Source organism: Sorex fumeus, unplaced genomic scaffold (genome assembly GCF_029834395.1).
Source record: "Sorex fumeus unplaced genomic scaffold, SorFum_2.1 ptg000002l, whole genome shotgun sequence".
In the NCBI taxonomy this organism is placed as follows: Eukaryota; Metazoa; Chordata; class Mammalia; order Eulipotyphla; family Soricidae; genus Sorex; species Sorex fumeus.
Genome location: NW_026606059.1, coordinates 71,684,590 through 71,710,603, shown reverse-complemented (window position 1 = coordinate 71,710,603; position 26,014 = coordinate 71,684,590). Strand labels below are relative to the sequence as shown.

General features: G+C 43.9%; 1 protein-coding gene across 2 annotated transcripts in view; it reads left to right on the top strand.

Moving 5' to 3' along the window:
- The first annotated feature begins 3,254 nt into the window (after positions 1-3,254).
- The window catches only part of EBAG9 (estrogen receptor binding site associated antigen 9), a 31,107-nt gene continuing 8,347 nt past the window's right edge, over positions 3,255-26,014 (top strand). Inside the window, exons 1-5 of one of the 2 annotated variants that reach the window (XM_056135550.1) lie at positions 3,255-3,478; positions 12,775-12,872; positions 15,128-15,206; positions 18,173-18,331; positions 19,889-19,996. In XM_056135550.1, coding sequence (XP_055991525.1) covers positions 12,790-12,872; positions 15,128-15,206; positions 18,173-18,331; positions 19,889-19,996 — 429 coding nt within the window. In that variant the 5' untranslated portion in view covers positions 3,255-3,478; positions 12,775-12,789. Of the gene's footprint in view, positions 3,479-4,557; positions 4,656-12,774; positions 12,873-15,127; positions 15,207-18,172; positions 18,332-19,888; positions 19,997-26,014 lie in introns of those variants that run through there. The other variant, XM_056135621.1, reaches the window with a different exon arrangement.

The following is a 26,014-nucleotide window of genomic DNA, read 5'->3' as shown; positions in this document are numbered from 1 at the left end:
GACTCTTTGTGTGTGTATGTGTGTGTGTGTGAGTGTGTGTGTGTGTGTGTGTGTGTGTTCCCCCTTTAACAATTTACTGCTGATTATGGAATATTTTCCCAGAAAACTAAAATGTATTATTTTGGAAGCACGCAAACTTATCACAAATAGAGAAGTCAATAAAACAATAAATTACATTATAATCAGATAGCCCTTTGTTTTCAAACGGATCTCCTTCTCACTAATAAACTAAGCTTTGCTTTGCTTAATCAAGAAATGTGACTTTATGATCTGTATTCAACCACGAACAGCTGCTCATTAATAAAAATCCATTAAAGTCCAAGTCAGAGCAGCAGATGCTGGAGGCAAAAAAACATCCCTTTAGTGAAGTCAGGGAATTGGATTGGGGGAAATCAGGAAGGACTAATCTGTGTTTGCAAGGCTGGTTCTATCACGGTTAGAGATAGTTGGTGAGTTAACAACAGTCGGACCTTTCTGGAGAACTCAGAACAATAAAGTCATACATCTTTGGACTGGGAAAGTAAAGCGGTGGATTGAAAGTTAATAGGATGAATAATTAAACCAGACATTTGGGGATTGGGCAAAAGCACAGATCAAACGTCTCAACGTGGGCAGAATTTAAAATCAGACATTCCCAAGCAAGATCCCTAATTATTGGCACCCGTGATTATCCATTATGGGACTATTACTACTCGACAATAAAGATTAATTTTAAAATATTCTTTTAAAGTAAATTTTATAGTTTCACTTGAAGTAGAAGAGATAACTTGAGACATTGCAACAATAACAACAATAACCCTCCCCCCAAATAAAAAAAAAAAGTTTGCCAAATGCCAAGTCTAAAGCGAAATAAAGGAGCTTTCTTACTCCTAAAATCAGACAGCCTGGGGGTATTTAAAGATGAACAAAGAAACTCCCAAGATCAAAAAAAAGTAAGTTCTCTCTCTCTCTCTCTCTCTCTCTCTCTCTCTCTCTCTCTCTCTCTCTCTCTCTCACACACACACACACACACACATTTTTTTATTGAATCACAGTGAGATAGACCCTAACAAAGCTGTTCATGATTAGGTTTCAGTCATACAGGATTCCAAGACCCATTCCTCCACCGGTATACATCTCCCAGCACCAGTGTCCCCATCACCCCTCATCCCCAAAGAATACTCTCAGTCTAAGCTGAAACAGTTTGGAAAAACACCAAACACAGTGGATTTTGCGAAGAAACAAGAGAGTATTCCATTTTGTAGTTCCCACATTCTTTTCCACTGGGTGTGCAACATCCTTCTTGGTGCAGTTCACTTTGGCATAGCCTGGGCTCTCTTTCAAGGGTTCAAACATCCTTCACCTTGGGACTTTCCCACTCCCCCCGCCCCCCAATTCTCTCAGTGTCTCTCTTGAGAGAGAAGTCACACTTTTCTTAGTATTAGTACCCCTTCCTCAATAAAACTATTTTACTTCACTGTCTTCTGAAATTGAGAACTGCAGGCTGAAAACAAGAGTCTGAAGGAGGTGAGAAGGGCACTTCCTATAAAGAATCTAATGTATGGCTCCCTGAAAGTTGATAAGGCCCAGCTCCCACACAGTGACTCTCAAGTGGGTCTGAGGGGCGACTTGAAGGGTGCTTTAATAGCACTGGCAGCACTTAAATGTCTGATGGCCCTAGAGCTGTATCCCTAGATTCCACTTATTTAGCAAATTTTCTTTTGGACCTGCTCTTGTGTGGGGAAATAAGTGTTCACTCACTAGTTGCTTCTGCTAAAATATATTGTTTGGGAATGGAAAACTTAAGAATACAATAATAAAGAAGAAAATACCATGGGGCTACCACGTGTTGCAAAGATACATCTCCCAGGAAAAGCACTTTGAAAACTGGGAAGAATGTAGGCCATTACACGTTATTGGCTTTTGGGCACTGCAAAATCTTTGGAAACATTGAATCACTATAATTTAGGCATTGGAACAGAGTAAGATATTGAAAAGTCTCCAGGAGGTTGAGTGGATTTAAAGCAGTTGCTGGGAGTTTCTATAGTAGAGTTAACAGCAGGGGAAAAAAAGGCTCCTTTCTCTGAATGTTTGCCATTTCAGGCTCTGCCCTGGGAAGTTTCACGGTTTTATCCATTCTATGACTAACGCAGTATTATGGTCATATTACTGATGAGGAAACTAAGGCAGCTGTATTTTTTTTTGTTTGTTTGTTTAAGGACGTGGGTGGAAGGCAGTGGAATGTGAAAAACATAAGCTGGTGGACAATTTGCATAAACTTGAACCATATAAACTCTCCTTCTCCATCAAGCTTTTGACAAACTACAAAAAGGGTGGATGGAGCAGATCATTTTGAGGCATCCTGAGGGTTCACAAGAGCAAATATAGATAGATACACACATATACATATGATTTTTATTGATTTTTCTTGCTTTTTGGGTCACACCTGGCGATGCACAGGGGTTACTCCTGGCTCTGCACTCAGGAATTACCCCTGGCTGTGCTTAGGCGACCATATGGAATCCTGGGTATTGAACCCAGGCTGCTTGCAAGGCAAAAACACCCGACCCACTGTGCTATTGCTCCAGTCTTATACATACATGATTTCTGAGTAGCAGACATACTAAGGAAAAAAAAAACAGGCTGAAAAGGAAATGGTAGAATAAAAAAAACACTTTAATTTGGGGGAATAGCTAATGATGCTGCATCTGGACAGCAATGCGGGGGCCCGGTTAAGTGCCACTTCCAGTTTAAAGAAAATGCAATTAAAAATTACAAGGACGAGGCTCACATCTAATTTCGCACATTTTGACCCTACGAGGTGTTGGAATGACTAGATTCTACAAATGAGGCCAAAAGTGTGGGTTTTGGTTTTAAACTCACTCAGTTTAAGCAGTTCTCTCGGTCTCATCAGGCAAGATGAGGCCGAAGATAAAAAGGGACATGGCTGGGGCGAGAGGCACCGTGTAGGAAGTTATAGAGGAACCCCAAACCTGCCCAAGCGTTCCCCAACGGGCTACCGCTCACACAGCCCGCAAATGCCACAAACACAGCAGCCACGAGCTGCCGCTTTCCGCCGCAGCAACACCGGACGCCGGTCGCCCCGCCCCTTTGCGTTCATTGGACGTTCAGCCCCAGCACCCGACTGGCCGCTTCCCTCCTATTGGGCGCCGCGGGGAGTCGGGGCGGGGTGCGGAAGTGGGGGCCCGGAGACCGCCCTCCCCCGCGCCCCCCACCTCGAGAGCCGCCTCCGGGCCAGCGGGGCGGAGCTGGGGGCGGGTTTCCCGAGCAGGGGGCGGCCATGGCGGCTGCGCGGCGGCAAAGGCGGCTGCGAAGGGGGCGCGCGCCTGGCTTTGAATGAACGGGGCTGGGACTGAGCCGGCGGGGCGCGAGCTCGAGGAAGCGACCGGCGGCGGCGCGCGTGCGCGCGCCTTCCGTGCGCGCGCGGCTCGCGGCAGCTCGGAGCCTCCGCCGGGCGGGCGGGGAGGGGGAGGGGCAGGTGAGTGTGTGCGGCTCGCGCGTGCCCGCGAGGGGCTTCCTCCCCCCCACCCCCTTCCCCACCCCACCCCGGACCGTGCGGGAATGGTGGTGGGGGGTGGGGGTGTCGGCTACCCTCCCCCGGTCGGCCCCGGTCCCCGCCGCGTACTGCCCGCTCGCCTACCTTCCCGTCTGTCCCCCTCCGCCGGCTTCCCCCCCACCTCCCCGCGGCCGGCTGCCACTCCGGGGTACTGCTTCCGGGTCAGGGTGACTTCTGGGCCGAGGGAAGCCGCGCCGGCCGCGGGCCCGGGACGAGCAGCCCCAGCCACGCCGCGTTCACGCGTGGACCACCCGGCACGCAGACCCCACCCCCACCCCCCATCACCACCAGTGCCCTCGCGCGCGCCGCTGACCCCGGGAAGTTAGCCCGTCCTTCCTGCCCGCCTTCCCCAGGCCTCGCTCCTGCCCGGGCAGGATTTTGCAAGAAATCTCCCAAATGCCAGCCCACCTGGCACCCTTGGCCAGCAATTTCTAGCGTCTGGACCAAACGCTGTGCGCATGGCGTTGAATTGTGTAACCGGAAAACGCTCTTGGGGGTCCGGGGTGGGGAGTTGCTCATCTGTATAGTGGGTATGATTTATTTATTTATTTATTTTTTATTATGTCCCCCTCCCAACCGTTTCAGGGAGATTAGAGCACTCATTTTTATTTTTGTAGTTATGAAGCTCCTTGCTTTTGACTCAGACTCAACTCTAAGCGTCAGCGGTGCCTCGTTTTTGACGGCCAGACTCTTGAGTGGCCAGGGATGGTCTGGAATGTTCCGCTTTGCGAGTGACCCTCCCCAGGTTCCGCTTCTGTCTTCGCCTCCCCCTTCCCCATCACAGCCCCCCTTTTCCCTAAGGAGCTTTTGCTTTTGCAAATTCTAGTGAGTTCGGGTAAAATTGCCATTATTTTGGCGCCTTGTATTCCTTATTGTAATTTCCAGTTACGCACAGTCGGTGGATACCTATACTCGATCATACTTTTTTTTTTTTTTACCTATCTTGGTATTAAAAATTCTCAAAAATGACTGCGAAGTACAACCCTTGATACCTGGTCATTGTCGTTTGTATATCGACATAGATCTTTGTCTTGACTTGCTGGAGAAACTGTGATCTAATAACTGCTGAAAGGATCTCGCCAGCAATGTACATGGAAGGGTAAGGTGGAAAGATAATCTTACCTTAGCTGAACGGTTCTTTTTAGAAATTATACTTAAATTCCTTTCATGTGAATCTGTATAGCAACTGTCTTTCCTATTGGCTTCCTAAAACTATCCTCCCTAAAAGGTTAGGGTTCTTCATGGTTTTGAACCTTATTTTGTATCTCAGGTTACCTGCTTTATTTAATTCCTGTTAGAGATTAGATTATACTCGCATTTCTCCATTCGGAAAGCACTTTGGGGCAACCATGGTGCAAATTAGCCGAAAACGCATATTTATCAATAAGAGAGGTGATTTGGAAGGCTAAAAAAATCCCCGTTAACGAGGCCGAGTATAAGATTAAAGGATTTTTTCATTGGTGTATGGAGGCTCTGGCCTTTGGTCCAAAATGAGTGAATAGTCCACTGTGTGACATGGGAATAGTGAAATTCACTGTGTCCTTCGGATAGAACTTACGTTGTCTAGAACTGTGTTATGAACATATTGAGTATTCAGAAATGCTCATTTTCCTTCACTCAACAAATATTTGACTGCCTACCCTGTACTTGTGTTGACTCAAACCTAGAAACTGTGAAAGGAAACTGATGGTGGGATGTGTGGCTCCTTGGTTACTCTTACATTTTCCATAGCTTGTGTACCAGATGGTGACAGCTGACAGCGAAGGGCATTCTCTAGACTTGGTGAGAGTTACTCCTCAGGGTAACATTGCTACAAATCAGGTGTTAAAAACATAGCATATGTAGGTGATATAAATAGAATACATGTAACTCTTGAATTGGAACTTTAAGATAGATCAAAAAAATATATTCCTGCCTGCAAATCACTGTAACTGATGAAATCAAAGGTGTTGCATGATAGCTAATTGGATTGTCTTTATTTCAGTGCTACAGGTGAGAAGTTTTCTTTTGGTCATTAGAATGTCATCCAGAGTTACAAGGAGTGTTTAAGCCTGAAGAGAAAGTATAGTGCATTAGGCCTTTTTTCTTGCTTGCATCTAAGCCGGATTCCATCCTCGGTACCCCATATGGTTCCCAAGCCCTCCAAGGAGTATTCCCAGAGAGCAGAGTCAGAAGTAAGCTGGAGCACTGTCTTTGTGTGGCCCCCAAACAAACAGTCACTAGGAATGTTTATTGTTAGTGAGATAGTCTAAGCTCGTGAATTCATTAGACCGAGTTTTGAATCCAAGTCATTGGATGTGGTAATTGGGAAACATTTGCCTCAGGACTGTGAAATAATTGCATTTTCATAAGATGTTTTGTGGGATAGCAGATAATATTGATATCATGCTTCACATATCAGGCTATACCATGTGCAAATATGATCACTTATTCATCCCTCCATTTCACTTATCGCAAGAGCAAGTGCCTCATAAAATGAGCATATTCATAATTGCTAGGGAAAAATTTAATTCTACAAATCAGTAACAGCTCTACCTTCTATTTTTCTGTTAGGAAAAATCTTTGCTCTTGATTTCTGGTTGAAACCATTAGAGTTGACAAACTATGGAACAGGGACACACAATGATCTATGATAATATGTGTGGCAAGTGATGACCATGGAACTTATTCTCAATTATCTGTGCATGCATATTCTAAAGTGTACTGTGAGTTCGCAGAGTGTGGGGGTGCTGCGTGATGCATGCCTTCCGCCTTGCCTCCAGGCCTCCCCGGGGCTCCCCAGAAGAGCGACGGACGGGGAACCATAGCCTGATGGTGAAAACGGCCCGTTTAATGCAGAGCTGCTAGCATACTTATAGAACATCCAGGGGGGTTGAAGTATAGGACATAGATGTGATTGATCATTTACAGAGATTAAAACATTTGGCAGAGGCAGTTCTCTTGAGATTAATGCAAAACATTTGGCAGAGGTAAATCTCTTGGGGAGATTAACTGAGGAGAAGCTCTGTCTCCCAGGGACATCTACATTGCTTTTGTCTTTCCTTCTAGTTGTATCGTCGATTGCCTCGAGCAGGCCCCAGTAACTTCTCTTTCATCCTAGCCCTGAGATTATATTCACGGCTCTTTAGGAGAATGAGACCCATCATTGTTACTGGTATTTGGCATATTTGGTAGGCCACGGGGAGTTTGCCAGACTCTGCCCTGTGGGCAGGCTACATTCGATAGCCTGCAAGTTTGTCCAAAGTAGGAATGAGATAATAAGATGTCGCGCGGCCGCAAATGCGGCCGCGCGGTTCCGGGATCTGGATTTTATAGTCTCTGAGTCTTGGCCGCTGATGGGATTACACGGCGCCAGGGGGCCAGGTGGTGGGTGTGACCCCCGCCTACTGGAATTTGGAGGATCTGGGTGGAAGATGCTCCACTCCAATTCGAGTAGGCTTGGAGGTCTCGGCCCCGGAACCCGCGTGGCTTTGTCCCTCTGCCAGTACCTTCAGGTGTGCGGAGAGTGGTCTCAGCATGGTGGTGGCTGGTCCTGGAGGTCTCCGGCTGCCGTAGCCCTGGCCAGGGCGGGGAGGAAAGCTCAACCCGCTCCCCTCCAAGGGACTCCGGGAAGGAACACCGAAGCGCGGGGGCAGAGACTGCACTGCTCTCTTCCGGGATCTGGATTTTATAGTCTCTGAGTCTTGGCCGCTGATGGGATTACACGGCGCCAGGGGGCCAGGTGGTGGGTGTGACCCCCGCCTACTGGAATTTGGAGGATCTGGGTGGAAGATGCTCCACTCCAATTCGAGTAGGCTTGGAGGTCTCGGCCCCGGAACCCGCGTGGCTTTGTCCCTCTGCCAGTACCTTCAGGTGTGCGGAGAGTGGTCTCAGCATGGTGGTGGCTGGTCCTGGAGGTCTCCGGCTGCCGTAGCCCTGGCCAGGGCGGGGAGGAAAGCTCAACCCGCTCCCCTCCAAGGGACTCCGGGAAGGAACACCGAAGCGCGGGGGCAGAGACTGCACTGCTCTCTTCCGGGATCTGGATTTTATAGTCTCTGAGTCTTGGCCGCTGATGGGATTACACGGCGCCAGGGGGCCAGGTGGTGGGTGTGACCCCCGCCTACTGGAATTTGGAGGATCTGGGTGGAAGATGCTCGACTCCAATTCGAGTAGGCTTGGAGGTCTCGGCCCCGGAACCCGCGTGGCTTTGTCCCTCTGCCAGTACCTTCATGTGTGCGGAGAGTGGTCTCAGCATGGTGGTGGCTGGTCCTGGAGGTCTTTGGCTGCCGTAGTCCTGGTCGGGGCGGGGAGGAAAGCTCAACCCGCTCCCCTCCAAGGGACTCCGGGAAGGAACACCGAGGCGTGGGGGCAGAGACTGCACTCTTCTCGTCCGGGATCTGGATTTTATAGTCTCTAAAATGTGTAATCCCATCAGCGGCCAAGACTCAGAGACTATAAAATCCAGATCCCGGACGAGAAGAGTGCAGTCTCTGCCCCCGCGCCTCGGTGTTCCTTCCCGGAGTCCCTTGGAGGGGAGCGGGTTGAGCTTTCCTCCCCGCCCCGACCAGGACTACGGCAGCCGAAGACCTCCAGGACCAGCCACCACCATGCTGAGACCACTCTCCGCACACATGAAGGTACTGGCAGAGGGACAAAGCCACGCGGGTTCCGGGGCCGAGACCTCCAAGCCTACTCGAATTGGAGTCGAGCATCTTCCACCCAGATCCTCCAAATTCCAGTAGGCGGGGGTCACACCCACCACCTGGCCCCCTGGCGCCGTGTAATCCCATCAGCGGCCAAGACTCTAGTTGTATATGTTAAACAATTAAGTTTACTTCTTATCAATACTTGCAGTTGTTTGGATAAACACAGGAAGAGACAAAGATCCCCAAACTTAGTTCTTTGGGCTCTGAGAAAGCAATCAGGCTTTTACATAAATCCCAGACTAAGTTTCCTCAGGCCATGTCAGTTTGTCCTTCTCCTTGGGGGTCCTGTCTCTTAAGTCATAACAGCTTGCATCAAGACCATGGATTTATGCTTTCTAGACTGACCCATTTCAATGCCGGGTTAGTTTCGTCATTCGCCCCGAGGTCCCTCCCAGTCCCACGGCGGGACCTCCCTTTTGGCACTATAGCAATCAAAGCCTGAGTCAAGTAATTAGGGCCAGTGCCCAGGATTAGATTTATTTCATACTCAGTCAGCTCCCAGATATTAGGAGCATAGCATTAACAGTCTTTCTGCGTTTAACCAAAGAACATTGCTCTGTAGTCAAATGTAAAAAGGCCATCAGGGAAAATAGAAAAGTAGGTATAAGTACGTAGCACTTCAAATACAAAGCACTACAAATACAAGGTAATCAAGACTGACTTGGGGAACTAAGACAATAAGAGGTAAAACACAAAGGAAAGGCTAAAGATAAACTTTAAATTAGAGATGCTAACAAGAGCAACTCTCTGGGAGGAAGATAAGGGGCAATTCACTGATGAAGCCTAAAACACTTATGGTTAATATCCAACTGTGTACCTTGCCCTTTGTCAACTTCAGTCTTCAGTGTCTCCCCTTTAAAACATCCTCATCATGTATCTTCACAGTTCTGTCTTCTTTCCACCCAACTATTACCATGTCTCAAGTTCTAGTTTTCTCTTTTTGCATATAATGAAGATGTAGGCTAAATCATCACTTGTGAAAGTTTGCTTTCTCATGACTTTCCCATGCTTTAAAATGACGGATTTTTTTTTTTCGCCCCTATCTTAATTGTTCTGGTCTTTCTTCTCCCTAGACCTTACTATTGGGTCTTATTTTGCAATTGATAACTGGAGATGTCAGATAAGTTATATCTTGGGGGACAAGATATAATAAAAGCTTGTTCTAGGGAGATTGAAGTGGAAGCAGGGATGAATATGGGCAGTATTAGATGAAGAGGGCGTGGAGATAGCTCAAAGGGGTGGAGCTCATGCCTGATTTGTGAGAGGCCCTGGTCTGACACAGTTTAGATAAGCTGGGCTAGGCTGGGCTGGTGACCTCCTACAAATAACAGAAGAAGGAAATAAATGGGAAAGCCCTTTTTTGATCACTTGAATCTCGGCAAATAAGAGAAAAAGAGTCAAATCATATTGTTTGAAGCCTGGAAAAAAATCACTAACAGGTGATTTTGTTGTCAGAAATATTTGTTGTTTGTTTGAACAGTGGAATTCTCCGGGTTTTCTTGGTTCACTCCGCTTTGAGTTTCAAATCCTCATTGTAGGCCACTTCCGGGCATATGCAGAGGCATTCAGTAGCCACTCAGCGCAAGAGGCCATCTTGCCTCCACGTGGACAGAAGTACTGGGCATTGCTCACGCAACCTTTTGGATTCTGGCCGTATCTTAAGAGTCCACTTGCCCTTTGTACTCAGAGAAAGAGAAATGCTGTTTTACCTTCGGAAAAGAGACTGCTAGTAGTGGTTTGACAGAGCATCTAGGTATTACAGTGCTAGTTGTATTTCCTTTCTTAGGGGGTATTTATTATTATATTTGTTTTGTTATTATTTTGTTACTGGGGGAGCACACCTAGCAGTGCTCCCATTCCTCCTACCTTAGTGTTCAGGGAACCATCTGATGCTAGGAATCAAAACCTAGCCCTCCCTCAAGCAAAACTTGCTCTCAGCAGTTCAGTTATCTCTCCAGCCCTTTGATTTTGTTTTAAACTTCTGTAGCCCGATGCAAGATGCATCAAATATACTGCATAGTAGTCAAGTATACTAGCATTCCTACCTCTCTGAGGAGATAGAGATTTGAGTTTTCTTCTCTGATTCCATACCTACCTCCTTCCTCACAGCTGGCCACTATTTTTTTAACTATGTGATTTTCATCCCAATGTAATGTTTCATTAATTGAGGAAACTATCTTATTTTCTAGATTTCAGGAGGTCATTGCTCATACCGAGTCATTAAAAAACAGCATACTTCTCTGCCTTAATTCACATAAAATATGATTTTAAAGTAGCATGTTGTTGATACAAGAATGCCATGTATATCCAGGGAGATCTTAATCTTTCTAATAATTTTTGAATAATATTGCTAATGTAGGGGCACAGGGGAAAATATTCCCCCGTCCTTCTGGCCTTCTGGGTTCTTGGGCTAGTAGAGCAAACAAATAAACATGAGACAGTGGGAGAAAGGACCAAACTTAACTACATGTTTGTGGAGAATTCCCATGGCTGGAAATTTTAGAACTAATAGGACAAACTGAGGTTTCATATTTTGGATGGGATAGGATGGGGTCGGGCCCTGGGGTGACATGGGGAGGGCTCGCCTCTGTGGAACAAACCCTGCTTTCAGATGTTTGCTCCTACGGTATGATTTTTAAAATTAAGAAAAAAATAAGTTTTTCTGGAAATAACTCTCAACCCAAGTCATATGTGTGTGTGTCTACATATATATATATGTATGTATATATATATATATATATTTATTCATACTAATGATTTCTCTGAGACCAGGAGAGCCTCAAACCCAGATCATATTTTTTCTTTAAATAGTAATAGTTTCTCTGAGACCTGGAGGGCCTCATAAGCCCTTATCTCCAGAAGCCAAGGTGATGGGTGTTGGAACAAGCCTATATATTTTGGGGAAGGCTTATAATTCACTAATCTATGCCACTACAGAAAATTAACAACAAATCTGTATTTTATTATAAAATAGAATGGACATTTGTTTTCCTTTAGATTTGATTATGTGTTAATTATTAAATTTTGTCTCCTTTTGGGGTGGGGGTGAGTTCTAAGCAATGCTCAGGGCGCCATCCCTGGAGACAGCCTATGGCTTGGACCCTAGTGATAGGGTGCCATTTGGGTCTAGGGGTCTTGATGGATTCCAGGGCTTCACCTAGCAGTGCTGGGGACAGTGGTCATGGGATGCTGGACCTTGGGCCCCTGCATTTGCAATACTTTGTTAACCTCACCATTAAATTATCTCCCAGTTCTTCTTTTAAGAAGGCACACATGGAAAATCAACATAGTTTATAATTTTTGTTAAATATAATACAGATATAATATGTATTATATATAATATATATAGAGTACAGTGAGCAGGGCACTTTCCTAGTGTTATATCACCTGGATCGAATATCCGGCACCTTATGGGTCCCCCAAGCCCACTAGGGTGATCCCGGAGCCCAGAGCCAGGAGTAAGCCCTGAGCATAGCCCACTCCCTGTACCCCATTCCTTCCCCAAGGCAGGTGGGTTTCAATAGTAAGCTGGTTATTAATTGTGACTCTTCTTAGCTCATTGTCTCTCTGTGAGCAGAAAAGTTAGTGTAACTTTGTTGGTTGAAGAAGTAAAAGAGTTGGGTGAAATACTGGCATATTCATTAATCCTGACAAAGGAAACATGATTTTATTTATTTTTCAATTTATTTTTGGGGGGGTCAAAAATGGGGCATAGGGGTGGAGTATGGGGTCCACTTCTGGCTCTGCACTCAGGAATTACTCCTGTCTGTGCTCGGGGGGACCACATGGGATGCTGGGAATCGAACCTGGGTCGGTCGCATGCAAGGCTAAATGCCCTACCCGCTATACTATCACTCCAGCGGAAACATGATTTTAATAGCACTGTAGCACTGTTTTCTCGTTTTTCATCGATTTGCTCAAGTGGGCCCAGTAACATTTCCATTGATAATTCACTAGTAAAACCTTCTGGACCTGGAGGGTTACAACTGTAAATTCAATTTTTAAGAAGAGACTGAAATTTTCAGAGATATTTCCTTTGTTGTGCTTCAATCTTTTATTCTTTTTTTTTTTTTTTTTTGCTGGAGCCATAGCACAGCAGTAGGGTGTTTGCCTTGCACATAGTCAACATGGCCCACCCGAGTTCGATTCCTTCACCCCTTTCGGAGAGCCTGGCAAGCTACTGCGAGTATCTTGCCTGCACGGCAGAGCCTGGCAAGCCGCCCATGATGTATTCAATATGCCAAACACAGTTTTTTCTTTTAGTTCAAGAAATTTGTCTATTTCATCTCACTTGTGAAATATAGGAGTAAAGAAATGTTTTTTTCAATATAAATATCTGTAGTTTTGATATCACTCATGATATTACCATAATTCTGTTATTAGGTACATACATTATTTGGGTTATGTACTTTCCAAGGAAAATGAATGTGCGATAGAGGTAATAATGGTACTTTTTTAGACTATTTCAAAGAGTTGGGTATGGATATACGTTTGGTATAATACATCTATATTTTTTTTGTACATTTTTTGTAGGTTTTGATTCTTACCATGGCTATCACACAGTTTCGGCTATTTAAAGTTTGTACCTGCCTCGCAACAGTGTTCTCATTCCTAAGGAGGTTAATATGCAGGTAAAGAAATTTTCTGTTCAGATTGACCTTTTTATCTTCTTGCTGGTTTTGAATAACTTTCAGAGTCGGTGGGGGTTGGGGAGCGTGACAGAGTATCTGGTTGTAGTACTCATTCATTAATCTGTAATATTTTTAGGTAGTTTTTCTTATCACATGTAGAAAGCGGAGGCTCAGTTTTTTCAATGTTTATATCTTCTGTTAAAGTTGACACTATTTCAGTTTTAAGTAAACCAACTTTAATTACTGTGATCACAGGCCTTTTATATATGTTAATTGTATCATTGTGAGATTTTTAAGATAGCTAAGTAGCATACCCGGCAGTGCTAGGGGCTAATTCCTTGCTCTGTTCTGGGATCACTCGTGGTCGGCTCAAGGAATCATATGGGGTGCTGATAATCAAACCTGGGTAGGTCACCTACAAGGCAGGTGCTCTCCTTACCCGCTGTACTATCACCCCAGCCTCATGAATGTTATTTTGAATAAAGGCTTAGAGTTCCCAAGCTAGTAAGTGTTTTTCACACTCAAGTACTGTTGCAAGAAGCGCAGGTAGCCCAGGGCAGGTCAGTCATTCTCCCTTACCTGGAGACTTGAATCCTCTTGTCCTGTGCCTTGCCCTGGAGCTAGAGTTCCTGAACTTGGCTTTGGTTAGGCTTCTCCGGCTGGGCAAAACTTACGAGGCTGCCCTGGAACATTTCAAATTTTCACAATGCCTGTGATAGTCATCTATTGAATAAAATATTGCACAAACTCCATGCCCAGAATAGTTACCAGTTTTCGGTATCCAATCCTGCAGGATCACTTTCTGAGGATGTTCCTCACTATGGAAGGTCAGTTTAGCTACAGTTTTGGTAATCTCAGGAAAGCTAGGATTTGGGTTGTAGTTGACAGCAAGGACTGGACCACATTAATGTGGAACAGAAAAATAAGAGTGGCGGTATCCAGGCTCATTCCAAGGTTTGAGCAGCCCACACAATCTTATCAGGCACGCACATTTCCATTAGGAAGTCATCATGCTCCTTTAATACTGAACATGATATTTATTTATTTATTTATTGCCATTTTGGAAAAACAGGAGTGCTAGTGCTCAGAAACCACCAGGGCCACCCCTAGGAGTGCACAGGGGCCCAGGGCAGGCGGCACCAGGGACTGAATGCGGGGTTTTGCACACCCACCTCCACTTGAGCTCTTCCCTGCCCCAGATAGCTACTAAGTAGTGCAAACAGTGGAAGCTTTAAATTGTTTGGGTCTAACTCCATAGTGAATAGAACCATTAGGCCTTTCTTCCGGCCTAATGCTGCAGTGAAGGGGACTGCTGCCCCAGTGGAAGGTGGGTGAAGCAGGAAGTGCAGCAGCCAGCTCTCTCGTAACGGTTCTGCTCACAGTCTGCTGGCCAGAGTTTTCTCATACAGCCACGGAACTGCAAGTGGGTAGAGGGTAGAGTCTTTCTGGCCATTTTCTGAAAACCACATGGGTGAGGATTAAATGGAATTGAACATTTATAGTCTTTAAATTGACTGGGCTGGGGAGATAGTTCAAAGGTGTGTAGCTCATGCTCTGTGTACGTGGTGCCCAAGTTTGTTCCCCCCACATGAATCAAGCACCCGAGCAACCCCGAGTTTAGCCCTGGTGGCCCCGGAGCACTCTGGAGAGTCAGAGCCTTCCCCCGCAAAGGACCAGGGTAGTGCCATGATGGTGAGGAGATGAAATAGAGAGCCGGAGAAAGCGAGGTACATGTGGTCTGATAGCCTTGTACCCAGAAAACAGTAAACATTTACATTCTCGTAAACCAATTTTGCCTCAGCTGTGAACTTTTTATTTTTTTAAATGGGAAAACAATGGGAAATTTAAGTTATTGCTGGAACGTCCAGGAACAGGAAAGGATTTGGGAAGTCGGAAAAATAGTGAAGGGATACTTCAAGCTTCAGAGCTGAGGAAGGGTGGCCAGAAATTCCCTAGGTAAAGCTGGATCAAAATGGATACTGTTGTCTGTAAAAGAGAAAAAGGGTTGATGCCAGCATAAATTATAGGTTTACTCTTGACATCTGTACTTTTTGAAAATTCCTATGAAACATAGATTGCTTTAAGAATCAGAAATTCCATTTGATATATAAAAGTTGTGGTGATTTCTCCAGAGTGCTTTGAGGGTCCAGGGCCACCTCCGCCTGGCAGTTTGGTGATCCTGGGCCATCACTTCCCTAGTGGTGACTTGGGTCTGTTTTTGTTTTAGAAATAAATGGTTTGTTTTTTTGCTCTAGGTCTGGGAGAGGACGAAAATTAAGTGGCGATCAAATAACTTTACCAACGACAGTTGATTATTCATCAGTTCCTAAACAGGTAATTTGGGGCTTGTGTGGTGGAGAGGTGTTTGGGCCACACCTGGTGGTGCCCAGGGCTCACTCCTGGCTGTGCCCGGCTCACACCTGCTGGTACTCAGGAAATCATACACAGTACTGGCTATCAAATCGCTGTCAGCCACATCCGTGCAAGGTTCTTATCTGTGTAAACTCAAAAAGAGACCGCAGCAGCGGTCTGTCTCTCCCGCTGCCCGCGTTCGGTAGTCTCACGCAGCTTCTTCCACCCCGGGGAGGTTGATGGTGATGGGCAGGTGAAGGAAGGAAATGAGGGCCAGGCTGCTTGGTCTTAGTTGCAGTTTATTCCATTCCCATCTCCATTCTTCTCTGATTCTCCTCCTGATGTCGGTGGGCCCCACGGGTGACTTATGTGAAGCGGGGAGGAGAAAGACAGTCACTTTCTCCCCATCCACCTCTGCCACTTGGGACCCAGGGTTGCTGGGTTCTTGTCTCGCCTCGCAGAAAGGAATTTCAGGAGTAGACAAGCAGTGAAGTAAATAGATTTTATTTGGAGGATTTTTAGGTATGGAGGGAGGGAGAGAGAGTGAGAGAGTAAAGTTAGACACGAAAGCATGAAAGTACACATCTCAAGAGGGGAGATGCGGGCGACACATGTGCTCGGGCACCACATGTGCTCGGCCACGTGGGCACAAGCAGCACATGGGCTCGGGCAGCAAATGCGCGGGCTTCCTTTGTTCAAGGTGGCCTTTATAGGGTTCCTCCAACCTGCCCCCAGGTAAATGTCCCGTTGCTAAGGAGGTTGCCAGGGAGGATGGGAGTGGTGATGGTCTTCTTTGAAATTCCTTTCCTGGCCTTTTGTTCCTAGAGGAGCTTCTTTGGGTCTGTTGCTGGAGCCAGGTGAGGGTCTTATCAAGCCTTAGTTCCTGTTTTCCTATTTTTTGCAGGGCTGGCTTTTGTCATTGCCTCGGGAGGGGGCCCTCCCTGTCTACCTGCCTACATCACTCCTGCTACTTCATTCTCCTCCTCGATCCCCCCTCATTCTCCTTCTGGCTCTGGAATCTGGAACCCCTTTCTCCTTCTCCTTCTGGAGTCTGGATCCTGATCTCCCAGCCCACTCTTCCAGTCTAGTTGAATCCCAAAGCATGAGGCATTGGGGTAACAATTACACATAGGTGTGGTCACAGTCAATAGGGATAGAGTTCTTTCTCTTGGGGAAAGCTGCTTCTTGGACAGATTCTCATTTAGCAGATCAACCCACCCTAGAAAGGAATCCCCTGGGTGTGCTTCTCCTCTCCTTGTCCAACAAACATATAAGCATTCATAATATAAATCATTTTGTATGGATACAGTAAGAAATACCTTAAACTTATAGAATTGCTCTCCTAGGGCCATCTCAATCTCAGACTACAGTGCTCAGGCCAGATAGTCTTTCGTATCTCTAGCAGGGTCCTAGTCTCGTCGTTACTTTTGGATTATGACAGCGTTTGTCTATGATCAAGCTCTTATAGTTAAAAATTGTGGCACTTTGGCCTGGCCCATTTTGTTGCCAGGGTAGCTCACTGCTTGCCCTGGGTCCATTCAGTCCCTCTTCGGGACCCTGCTTTTGGGGTGCGAGGCACCAAGGGCAACTGAGGCTTAAGTCCAGAAAGCAGATGCCCAGGAGTGAATAATATTCAAAGCCAATTAAATTCTAAATTATAAAGCATAATATTAACGGTCTTCCTGTTTCTATACAAAAAGGACATTGCATTAAAGTAAACTATTCAAAAGACATAAGGAGAGGAGAAAGGCAATATTAACTTACAATACAATTTCAGTGTCCTAGAAGGATCTGACTTTACAAATGAACAGATACTGATTAGGGGAAAAGCTGATTAACTGGGTGGGGAGGAGAGGATAGGGAAGAGTTTACAGATAAACACAATGGAATGGAAGTGCCTCAGGAGCGCTGTGATAAACCTGAGTTCCTGTGGCAAGGGAGAAAGGACAAAGCAATGTCATCCTACATTATCTTGACCCCTACACTCATTCTCCAGCTCCATTAAACAAGTATTTTTCAAAGATTGAGGAAGTGTTCTAGAACCTTATTAAACTAAGTCACAGGCCATTAGCAGGCTACTGTGTAGCGAAATTATTTTGCTAGTGTTAGAAATTCTGTTACCCTGTATATTTTGGTTCTCATTTCTTTAATTCCTCATTTTTGTTTTCTGCTACTTAGCTAAGATACCTTGTTTTCCCCCCCCCACTGATTTCAAGGGTATATAGTACTTTTTTATTAGAACATTTAATAATTATTTTAAGCTCTTTCACAATTCCAGCATCTCTATCATCTTGCAGTTATCTACTTATTTTTTTCATGAGTTGAAAATTCTTTATTCTCTCCCTTTTTTTTTACTGTTCTTTTTTATTTGTTTGGTAGTCACTGCTAGAAGTGCTCAGGGCTTACTCTTTGGCTCTGTGCTCAGGGGTCAGTCCTGGTGGGGCTCAGGAGACCATTTGGGGTGCCTGAGATAGCTGTGTGCAAGGAGGTGCCCTCCCTGCTGTTCTATCTTTGATGAGATTGAATTCTTTGTTCTTTAATGAAAAATTTTGGGTCATTTCATGAGAATTATCTTTTGAAACTCTTACGATTTAAATCTTATTAATTGTGTGGATATTTGTTTTATTAGGCAGGCACCCTGGTTTATGTTAGAGATCACAAGTTTCAGTCCTTTTATGGACTACTCTGGCATCAGTTCAATCTTCAATAGATTTTCCCAGTTTTTGGTTTCTATTTTTTGGTGGATAGAACAGAATATCAGTCTCAGTATAAAGGTAATTTTTTCAGTTGGATTTAGTTTTAGTATGGGATAAAAGATATGTTTGTATTGATCAAAAAATGAAAACCACTATTTTAAAAAGCTACTATGTAAAGCTATTAAAATAAGTGGTTAATAAGATGTTAGTTAGGTTGCCCCTCCGTAGCTGACGGTCTTGGCTCATTATTAGACAGATGTTGAAGAATGGACTTCCTGGGATGAAGAAGCGCCTACAAGCGTGAAGATTGAAGGAGGGAATGGGAATGTGGCAGCCCAGCAGAATGCTTTGGAACAATTGGAACCTGACTATTTTAAGGACATGACCCCGACGATACGGAAAACTCAGAAAGTATGTTAATGATCTGTGTTTGGGGGTTTAGGAGGGAGTGGTTGGGGAGGGGCACCTGAGATGGGGGTGAAGGTAGGTGGAAGGTCTGGGGGAGGGTGTGGTGGTAGAGTGTCTTATACATGTAACCTGTCAGTGACAGTGTTGTCACTCAGAGAGCTTTAAGTGTGAAAAAACAAAGATTTGTGCTCTTGAATGGCTTTTCACAATCTGGCAGGATAGTTAATGCTTGTGAGAAAACTTACTTCAGTTTCAGCTTTCAAATTGAATATTGAAGATCACTTAAAAATGTAGGAGATTACTGGAAAAAAAAGAAGATAATAGCTTCTTTACCTTCCAGATTGTGCATGTATATTATATTATAAAATTCTTTTCTTTTCAAATCAGTGAATACAGAAGAGCTTAAAAAGATAAGCAGCCTGCTGGCAGACTTCTGCCCTCACCATCTGTAGAGTCAGTTCTACTCCCCCAAATCTCAGAACTTTTGCTATTTGGGCTTCCTCTAATGTTTTTCATCATATTTATATATAATATGCTTATATTGCTGTATTTACCAGTCATAGACATTGTCCATTCACTTCATACAAGATAAATGACGACTTAGTTTTAATTCATTCTGTCCCTCTTCCTACTCCTTCAGATGTTATATGTTACTGTTCTGTTTCAAGGAAAAAAAAAAACTGAAAGTTCCATTTCAATCAAGCATATAGTTTATAAGATGGGGACATTAGTTCACATTCCTCTAATAGCATTCTCTCTTCCATCTCCCAGTCAATTTCTGTGCTATAATATCTATGTATGTTTACATATTATTTTATTATTGCTAAAGTGATGTGTTTATAATGGTGTTGACATTTATATGTTTGTACTTCAAAGGTTAATAACATTTATATCTTGTAATCAGTTGTTTGGGTTAAGTTATGTAGATATCTCTGTTGAAGTGATTTGAGTCTTACGTTGTTCAAAGAGCTTACAAATAAATTTTATACTAGTTTTTAGTTCTTTCATAATTCTTTCTATTCTTAAAGTATATTGCTTCTCTCAGTAGGACCCAGCATCTTATAATAGCATCTTAATCAATTAATTAGAATGAAGCTATAAAACAGAGGATGTGGCTTAGTGGTAGAGTAAAATGCCTTATGAGTCCCAGGATTTGATCCCCAACACAGGGTAAGGCCAGGGCCCTTAGCCTAAAAGAGCTGCTAGCCTGAAATGTCATGCGTTTATAGCAGTTCACCATCTATATGTTTGAGAACTGGTCATAATTTTGTCCCGCTATGGTACATCTTACTTAGTATGATGACTAAAAGTGCCTAATAAATTTAAAGAAGAAATAAGAGGATTATATATACAAATGCTATTTTTCTTAGTATGTAAGTGATTTATGTGGCAGTTGCCTGAAAGTTTTGGTCTTTAACAGGTTATTGTAGCTTTTATATTATACATTTCACAGAATAGAGGTAGTGTATTGTTATTTCATAATACTTTGATTAGATAATTATATTGTCTGTTTATATAGTGATAGGTAAAATAGTCCCCCAATTCTGTTTCATCTTTCAGATCATTATTAAGAAGAGAGAACCATTAAATTTTGGCATCCCAGATGGTAGCACAGGTTTCTCCAGTAGATTAGCTGCTACACAAGATATGCCTTTTCTTCATCAATCTGTAAGTATGCCGATGGTACCTAGGGAAGGGCTTGTTTCTTTTCTGAAGAATAAAAAAAATGAACTTGTGTTTCTGTTGCCATTCAAAACATATTTGAGAGCATTTAATTGGTAGTTTGCCGAGTCCTCAAAGTATATCAGATCCTAAGATCAGATTGCCGTAGCAGAAATAAAATCTAGAGGTAAGAATGTTACTTTAAAATTTAATGACCTTAAGAGGCTGGAGAAATAGTATAGTGGGTAGGACGCTTGCCTTACACACAGCTGAACATACGTTTGATTTCTGGCCCTCCATTTGGTTTACCCAGCTCAGGAGTGATCCCTGAGTGCAGATAGAAGTAAGCCCGGAGCACAGCTGGGCGTGGCCCCAAAACAAACAAAAGTATAACCTTTGAAATACTGTATGACTGAAATCCAGTCATGAACAACTTTGCAATGGTCTGTCTCACAGTGATTCAATAAAAAAGTTAGAAAAGAAAAGTGACCTTTGAATATATATTCAATAAAATAGTAGGTTTAACTTTAAAGGAGTTTTTTTTTTAAGTGCATTCTGTAACTTGTTTCCCTAGTAGAGTGCATTAAAGTGTATTAGAGTATATTAAAGTGTGCTTTGAACTCTCCTTGGAGTTAGTATTGGGGTTAGGGCACAACTCTTGTGCCTGACCGAATTCAATCTCCAGGCCAGATGGTCCACTGAACATTACTGTGTGTAGCCCTGGAACACTTTAGCACCACCAGACTCCACAGGCCCCAGCAGCGGGCACTTATATCAAACTACTGTTCAAACTGTTCAGGTTAACCAGCAATTGCTAGGAGAAGTCCCAGAGCTATCTGAGCACTGCTTTGGGAGAGCCTCCCTCCAGAAAGTAGAATAAAGCAAATTTGACTTAAAATTGATTTGATTTTGACTTAAAATTGATTTGATTTAAATGTAATATTTTCAAAGACAAAAATAGTGTTTAATGACATAATGATGTATTATTACATAATGCTATATTAGTGATACATTTTGGGGTCAAAACAATAGTACAGGGTATTTGCATTGCATACAGCCAACCCAGGTTCGGTCCCTAACACCCCGTGTAGTACCACAAGCACTGCCAGGAGTACTTCTTGAATGCAGAGCTAGGAGTAATTCTTGAGCACCTCTAGATGTGACCTCAAAACACAGCTTATGTTTGAATCAAATCATATTACCAATATGGTGATATACTTTGGAATTTTACATCTACCTAGATCCTTTCTCAGACCTGAACTTAAGGATGTTTTGATTGATTATAATAGTGATTTTTTACTGTATAACAGCCCCACTCTTGAGTTCTTTATAACATTACTGCTATCTTTCCCAAAATAACTATTCCTTGATAGAGAGTTAGGGAGATAGAGGGAAGACATGTACAATTGAAACCACCATTACTAGTCTTAGTAATGACAGTCTAAATCAGCCCACATGCAAAGCAAATGGAATTAAACATTGCTTAATTTCGTTGGAAGGAAGAAGTGTTAAAGAACTTAAGACTTTAAACCACCACATCTGTTTATCTTGTTAAAAATTAAAGTTGTTTCTGAGGCCTCTTTCTGTTCTGTACTTAACATACGTTTTTAATTCACTGATCCATGGCTCTGCCTGTGAAACTCTGTTTGGTGCTAACAGTATAGTGAAAAGCAAAATAGGCAGTGTACGTATCTCAGAAGAATGCATTCTAATGAGAGAGGTACAGAGTTATAGCTTCATTCACAGGAAGGAGGCAGATTATCAATTCCAGCGTAGCCCTGAGTGGACTTTGTGTGGACCCCCAAAGCCTTTTTGTTTGTTTGTTTTGTTATTCCATTTTAAAAAATTTATGTTGAACAGATATAAATACTTTAGGATTTTTAGTTTTATTTTTAAAAGAATTTCAGAAGAAGATGAGCAGTGAAGTATAACAGGTTTTATTTGGAAGTTTTGAGGAATGGAGAAAGAGAGAGAGTAATGTACCCAAGACAGAACATAGGCTTCTCCAGAGTGCAGAAAGAGCCCCAGTACACATGCCAGTGTTAAAATATGGAAGCGAACATCTCAAGAGGGGAGATGCAGGTAGCACAAGCCTCAGGCAGCACATGGGCTTGGACAGCAGATACATGTAGAAATATTTTAGAATTTTTTTTTTAACAGTGTAGTTATTCATGTAAATGCTCAAGAGAAACTATACTCTGTTCACAGATTGGCCAGTTATTTTATGTTCATCATCATTTTTATACCCAATTAGACTTTCCATAATGAACTTTTTTTTTTTTTTAAGAAAACAAGAAAAATCTCCTCTGGTCTGGGGAGTGTGGAAGATAGTAGCCAGCCTGGTGATCATGTTCTCATAAGCTTTTTATTTCTCTCTCTCTGTTTTGTATTGCCTGATTTGTCACTTTTTGCCTGGAATCCAGATAATAAGTCTTCACTTAATCACTTAATCCCCGTTATTCATCGATTTATTCGAGCGGGTGCCAGTAACGTCTCCATTCATCACGGTTGCGTGCTAGCGTAGCCCAATGGTATCTGTTCGTTTTAGGAACATGTAGAGCCTCAAACCGATCATTTAGGGTCTTGACGAAGAAGTCTGACCATCTTATAGGTGGGCGTCCACGTGATCTTTTGATGTCTCGTGGAATCCAATCAGTAATGGCTCTAGTCCAGCGGTTGTCTGTAAACCTCATTACATGTCCAGCCCATCTGATTTTTGATGTCTTGGCAAATGAGACAGCGTCTCTGATTCTTGAGCGTTGACGAAGATCAGAACTCCGGATTCTATCTCTCATTTGAGTGAATCGTGATATTCCAAGCATAGTTCTTTCGATTCCTCTTTGAGAGACCCGAATAGTGTTCTCATCCTGTTTTCGTAGGGTCCAGGTCTCTGAGGCATATGTTAATGCAGGAAGAATAGTGGAATCAAAGAGATGTGCTCGTAGTTGGAGGTTCTTTGTCCTTTTAGTTATTTCTTCAATGCTCTTGAAGGCATTCCAAGCCGCTCTCTTCCTCCTGCGTAACTCAGGTGCCAGGTCATTCATCATGTTGATTTCTCGACCTAAGTATATATAACTGTTGCATTCGGAGATGGTGGTTCCGTTGAGAGCGAATGGAGCGTCAGGAACAAGGCTGTTTCTCATAAACATTGTCTTCGTAAGATTCAGCTGTAGTCCAACCTTTCCACACTCACGGTCAAAGTCCGCCAGCATTTGTGCTGCTTGGCTGATGTTTGGTGTTATTAGAACGATGTCATCAGCAAAGCGGAGGTGGTGTAGTTGCCGACCATCTATCTTCACTCCCATGTTTTCCCATTCTAGTCGTCGCATGATGTTCTCGAGGGTGGCACTGAAGAGTTTTGGTGAAATGGTATCACCCTGCCGAACCCCTCTCTTGATATGGATGATTACTTCTTTGTAGAATGGTGAGATCTTGGTAGTGAATCCGCAATAGAGCTCACGAAGGATCCTGATGTATTGAGTTTGTACGCCCTGATTGGCTAGGGCTTCCATGACCGCTTCCGTCTCAACAGAATCAAAGGCCTTCTTTAAATCAATGAACGTTAGACAGAGCGGCATCTTGAACTCCCGAGATACCTCAATGAGCTTGGTTATTGTGTGGATATGGTCGATGGTACTGAATCCTTTTCGGAATCCAGCTTGTTCACATGGTTGTCCTTCATCTAGTGTTCTGCTAATCCTATTCAGGATGACTCGAGTGAATAGTTTGTAGATGACAGACAATAGGCAGATTGGGCGATAGTTGCCAATGTCGTGGATGTCTCCTTTCTTGTATAGTAGTACAGTCTTGCTGGTTTTCCATTGGGATGGAACCTTGCATTCAGACAGGTAGCGTGTGAAGAGTCGAGCTAATGTATTGATGAGTACTGATGGTAAGTTCTTCAGGTGTTCAGGTCTGATCTTGTCTGGGCCAGGTGCTTTTTGTTTCTTTACCGACGAGATGGCATGTTGGATTTCGGAAGGGAGAACATTGGGAACGACATATCCATCATGTGGTATGTGGTATGTGGGCAAGTGGATGTGGCTATTAAAGAGATCTGAGTAGAATTCATGAATAATCTTCTCCATTGCCCTTCTGGAAGATGTGATAGATCCATCATGATGTCGGAGGGCAGTCATCTTGGTTTTGTAGTTGGTGAAGGACAGGCGGGCATTACGAATGTTTTTCCCAGCTTCTGCTGCATCTACCAGTACTGCTGCTCTCCTGTTTTTGAGGTCATCCTTGATGGCTTTTCTGCACTGTTTTGCCAGTTCGGACGTTTGCTTGTGGTTGCCTGAGGCACGTGCCACGCCACGTTGGCGAATAAGTTCAAGAGTGTTCGAAGAAAGACGGTTTTTTGTGGTTATCTCTCTCTTGGCATTCCTTGCACAATCATGGAGGTGCTGAATCATTCGATCGTATTCCTCATCAATGTTGTCAATGACGGCATCTTCCCATGTTGCTGCAACAGAGCCAAAGAGTTCCCAGTTGGTGGTTGTTCTGGGAGTCTTCTTCTTAAACCTTGCATTCTTTTCTCCTCGTTCTGTGAGGTAGAATTTTGCACGAAGAAGACGGTGGTCTGATCCCGTTTGGAATTTTGGGACAACAGCAACATCGGTTAGGCAAAACCGCCGATTGAATATGATGTGGTCTATTTCATTGTGGAACCGTCCATCGGGAGACTCCCATGTCCAACGTTTAGATTCAGCCTTTTGGAATTGTGAGTTACCATGGAAGGTTTTGGTTGACATGATGAACTCAGACAGTCTGTCACCTTGTTCGTTCCATTCCAGGCCATGGGTTCCGATGAGGAGTTCATCGACTGATCTTCTTGGTCCTATCTTGGCATTAAAATCACCAACAATGATCTTGTAGAAGGTGTGATCTTCTTTATAGAATTTCTCCAGCTCCATGTAGAATTTCTCAGTTTCTTTTTCACCATAACTGGATGTTGGTGCGTAGACAACAAAGATAGAAACTGCCGGTAGTGAGCCACATTTATTCAAGTGTAATCGTCCGATTCGGGTTGTTAGGCATTCAAATGAATCAATGCTTGTGACTAAGTTTGTGTTGACAAGGATACCGACACCACCGACGCCTCTTTTATCACATGTTCCAAGGAACAGTTCTTCTCCAGTGTCGAAAACAGCATGATGGGATTGATGTCTTCTCGTTTCGGTCAGACCAATGATGTCGTACTTGATCTTTCGTGCTTGTACCATAAGGTCTTCAATGGATGCAGCAGATGCCAGCGTACGAGCATTAAAAGTACAGACAATCATTTTTGTTTTTCTGCGTTTTGGCAGCCCATGTCTGCCTTGGTGTTTTATCAGCTTCTCCTTCCATATCCTTCTCGACTCTGCATAATCAGGGCTAGGGGAATGAGATCCATTTATTACTGGATTTGGCATATCAATTTGGTCTATTTGGCATAGATCACGGATAGCTTGCCAGGCTCTGCCGTGTGGGTTGGATATTTAAGGATATTTAAGGTATCCGGAAAATTATTAAATAAATAGTCACGCGGCCGCAAATGCGGCCGCGCGCTCCCGGGAGCTTGTTGTGATAATCTTTGGATCCTGGCCTTTGTTGGGGTTACACGGCAGTTGGAGGGTGTAACTGTTTAGCTACTGACAGGTCCAGTCCCAAACCGTGCAGGCTTAGAGATCTCAGTCCCGGGTCCCACACACCTGGGTTCCTCTGCCAGTTCGGTTATGTCTGAGGCTTATCCAAGTGTGTGGAGAGTGGCTCCAGTAAGGCCTTGGTTGGGGCCTGGAAGTCTTCAGCTGTTGGGCCCTGGCGAGGATAGTCAGACACAGGGTAGGAGATTCTGCCTTGTGCTCTCCCGGGAGCTTGTTGTGATAATCTTTGGATCCTGGCCTTTGTTGGGGTTACACGGCAGTTGGAGGGTGTAACTGTTTAGCTACTGAATAATAATAATAATAATAAGTCTTACTGAAGAAAATCCCTAAGTTACTCCTCTGCAGATTTTGCACTGTTCTAGAAAGTTCTGTTCTTCTAGTT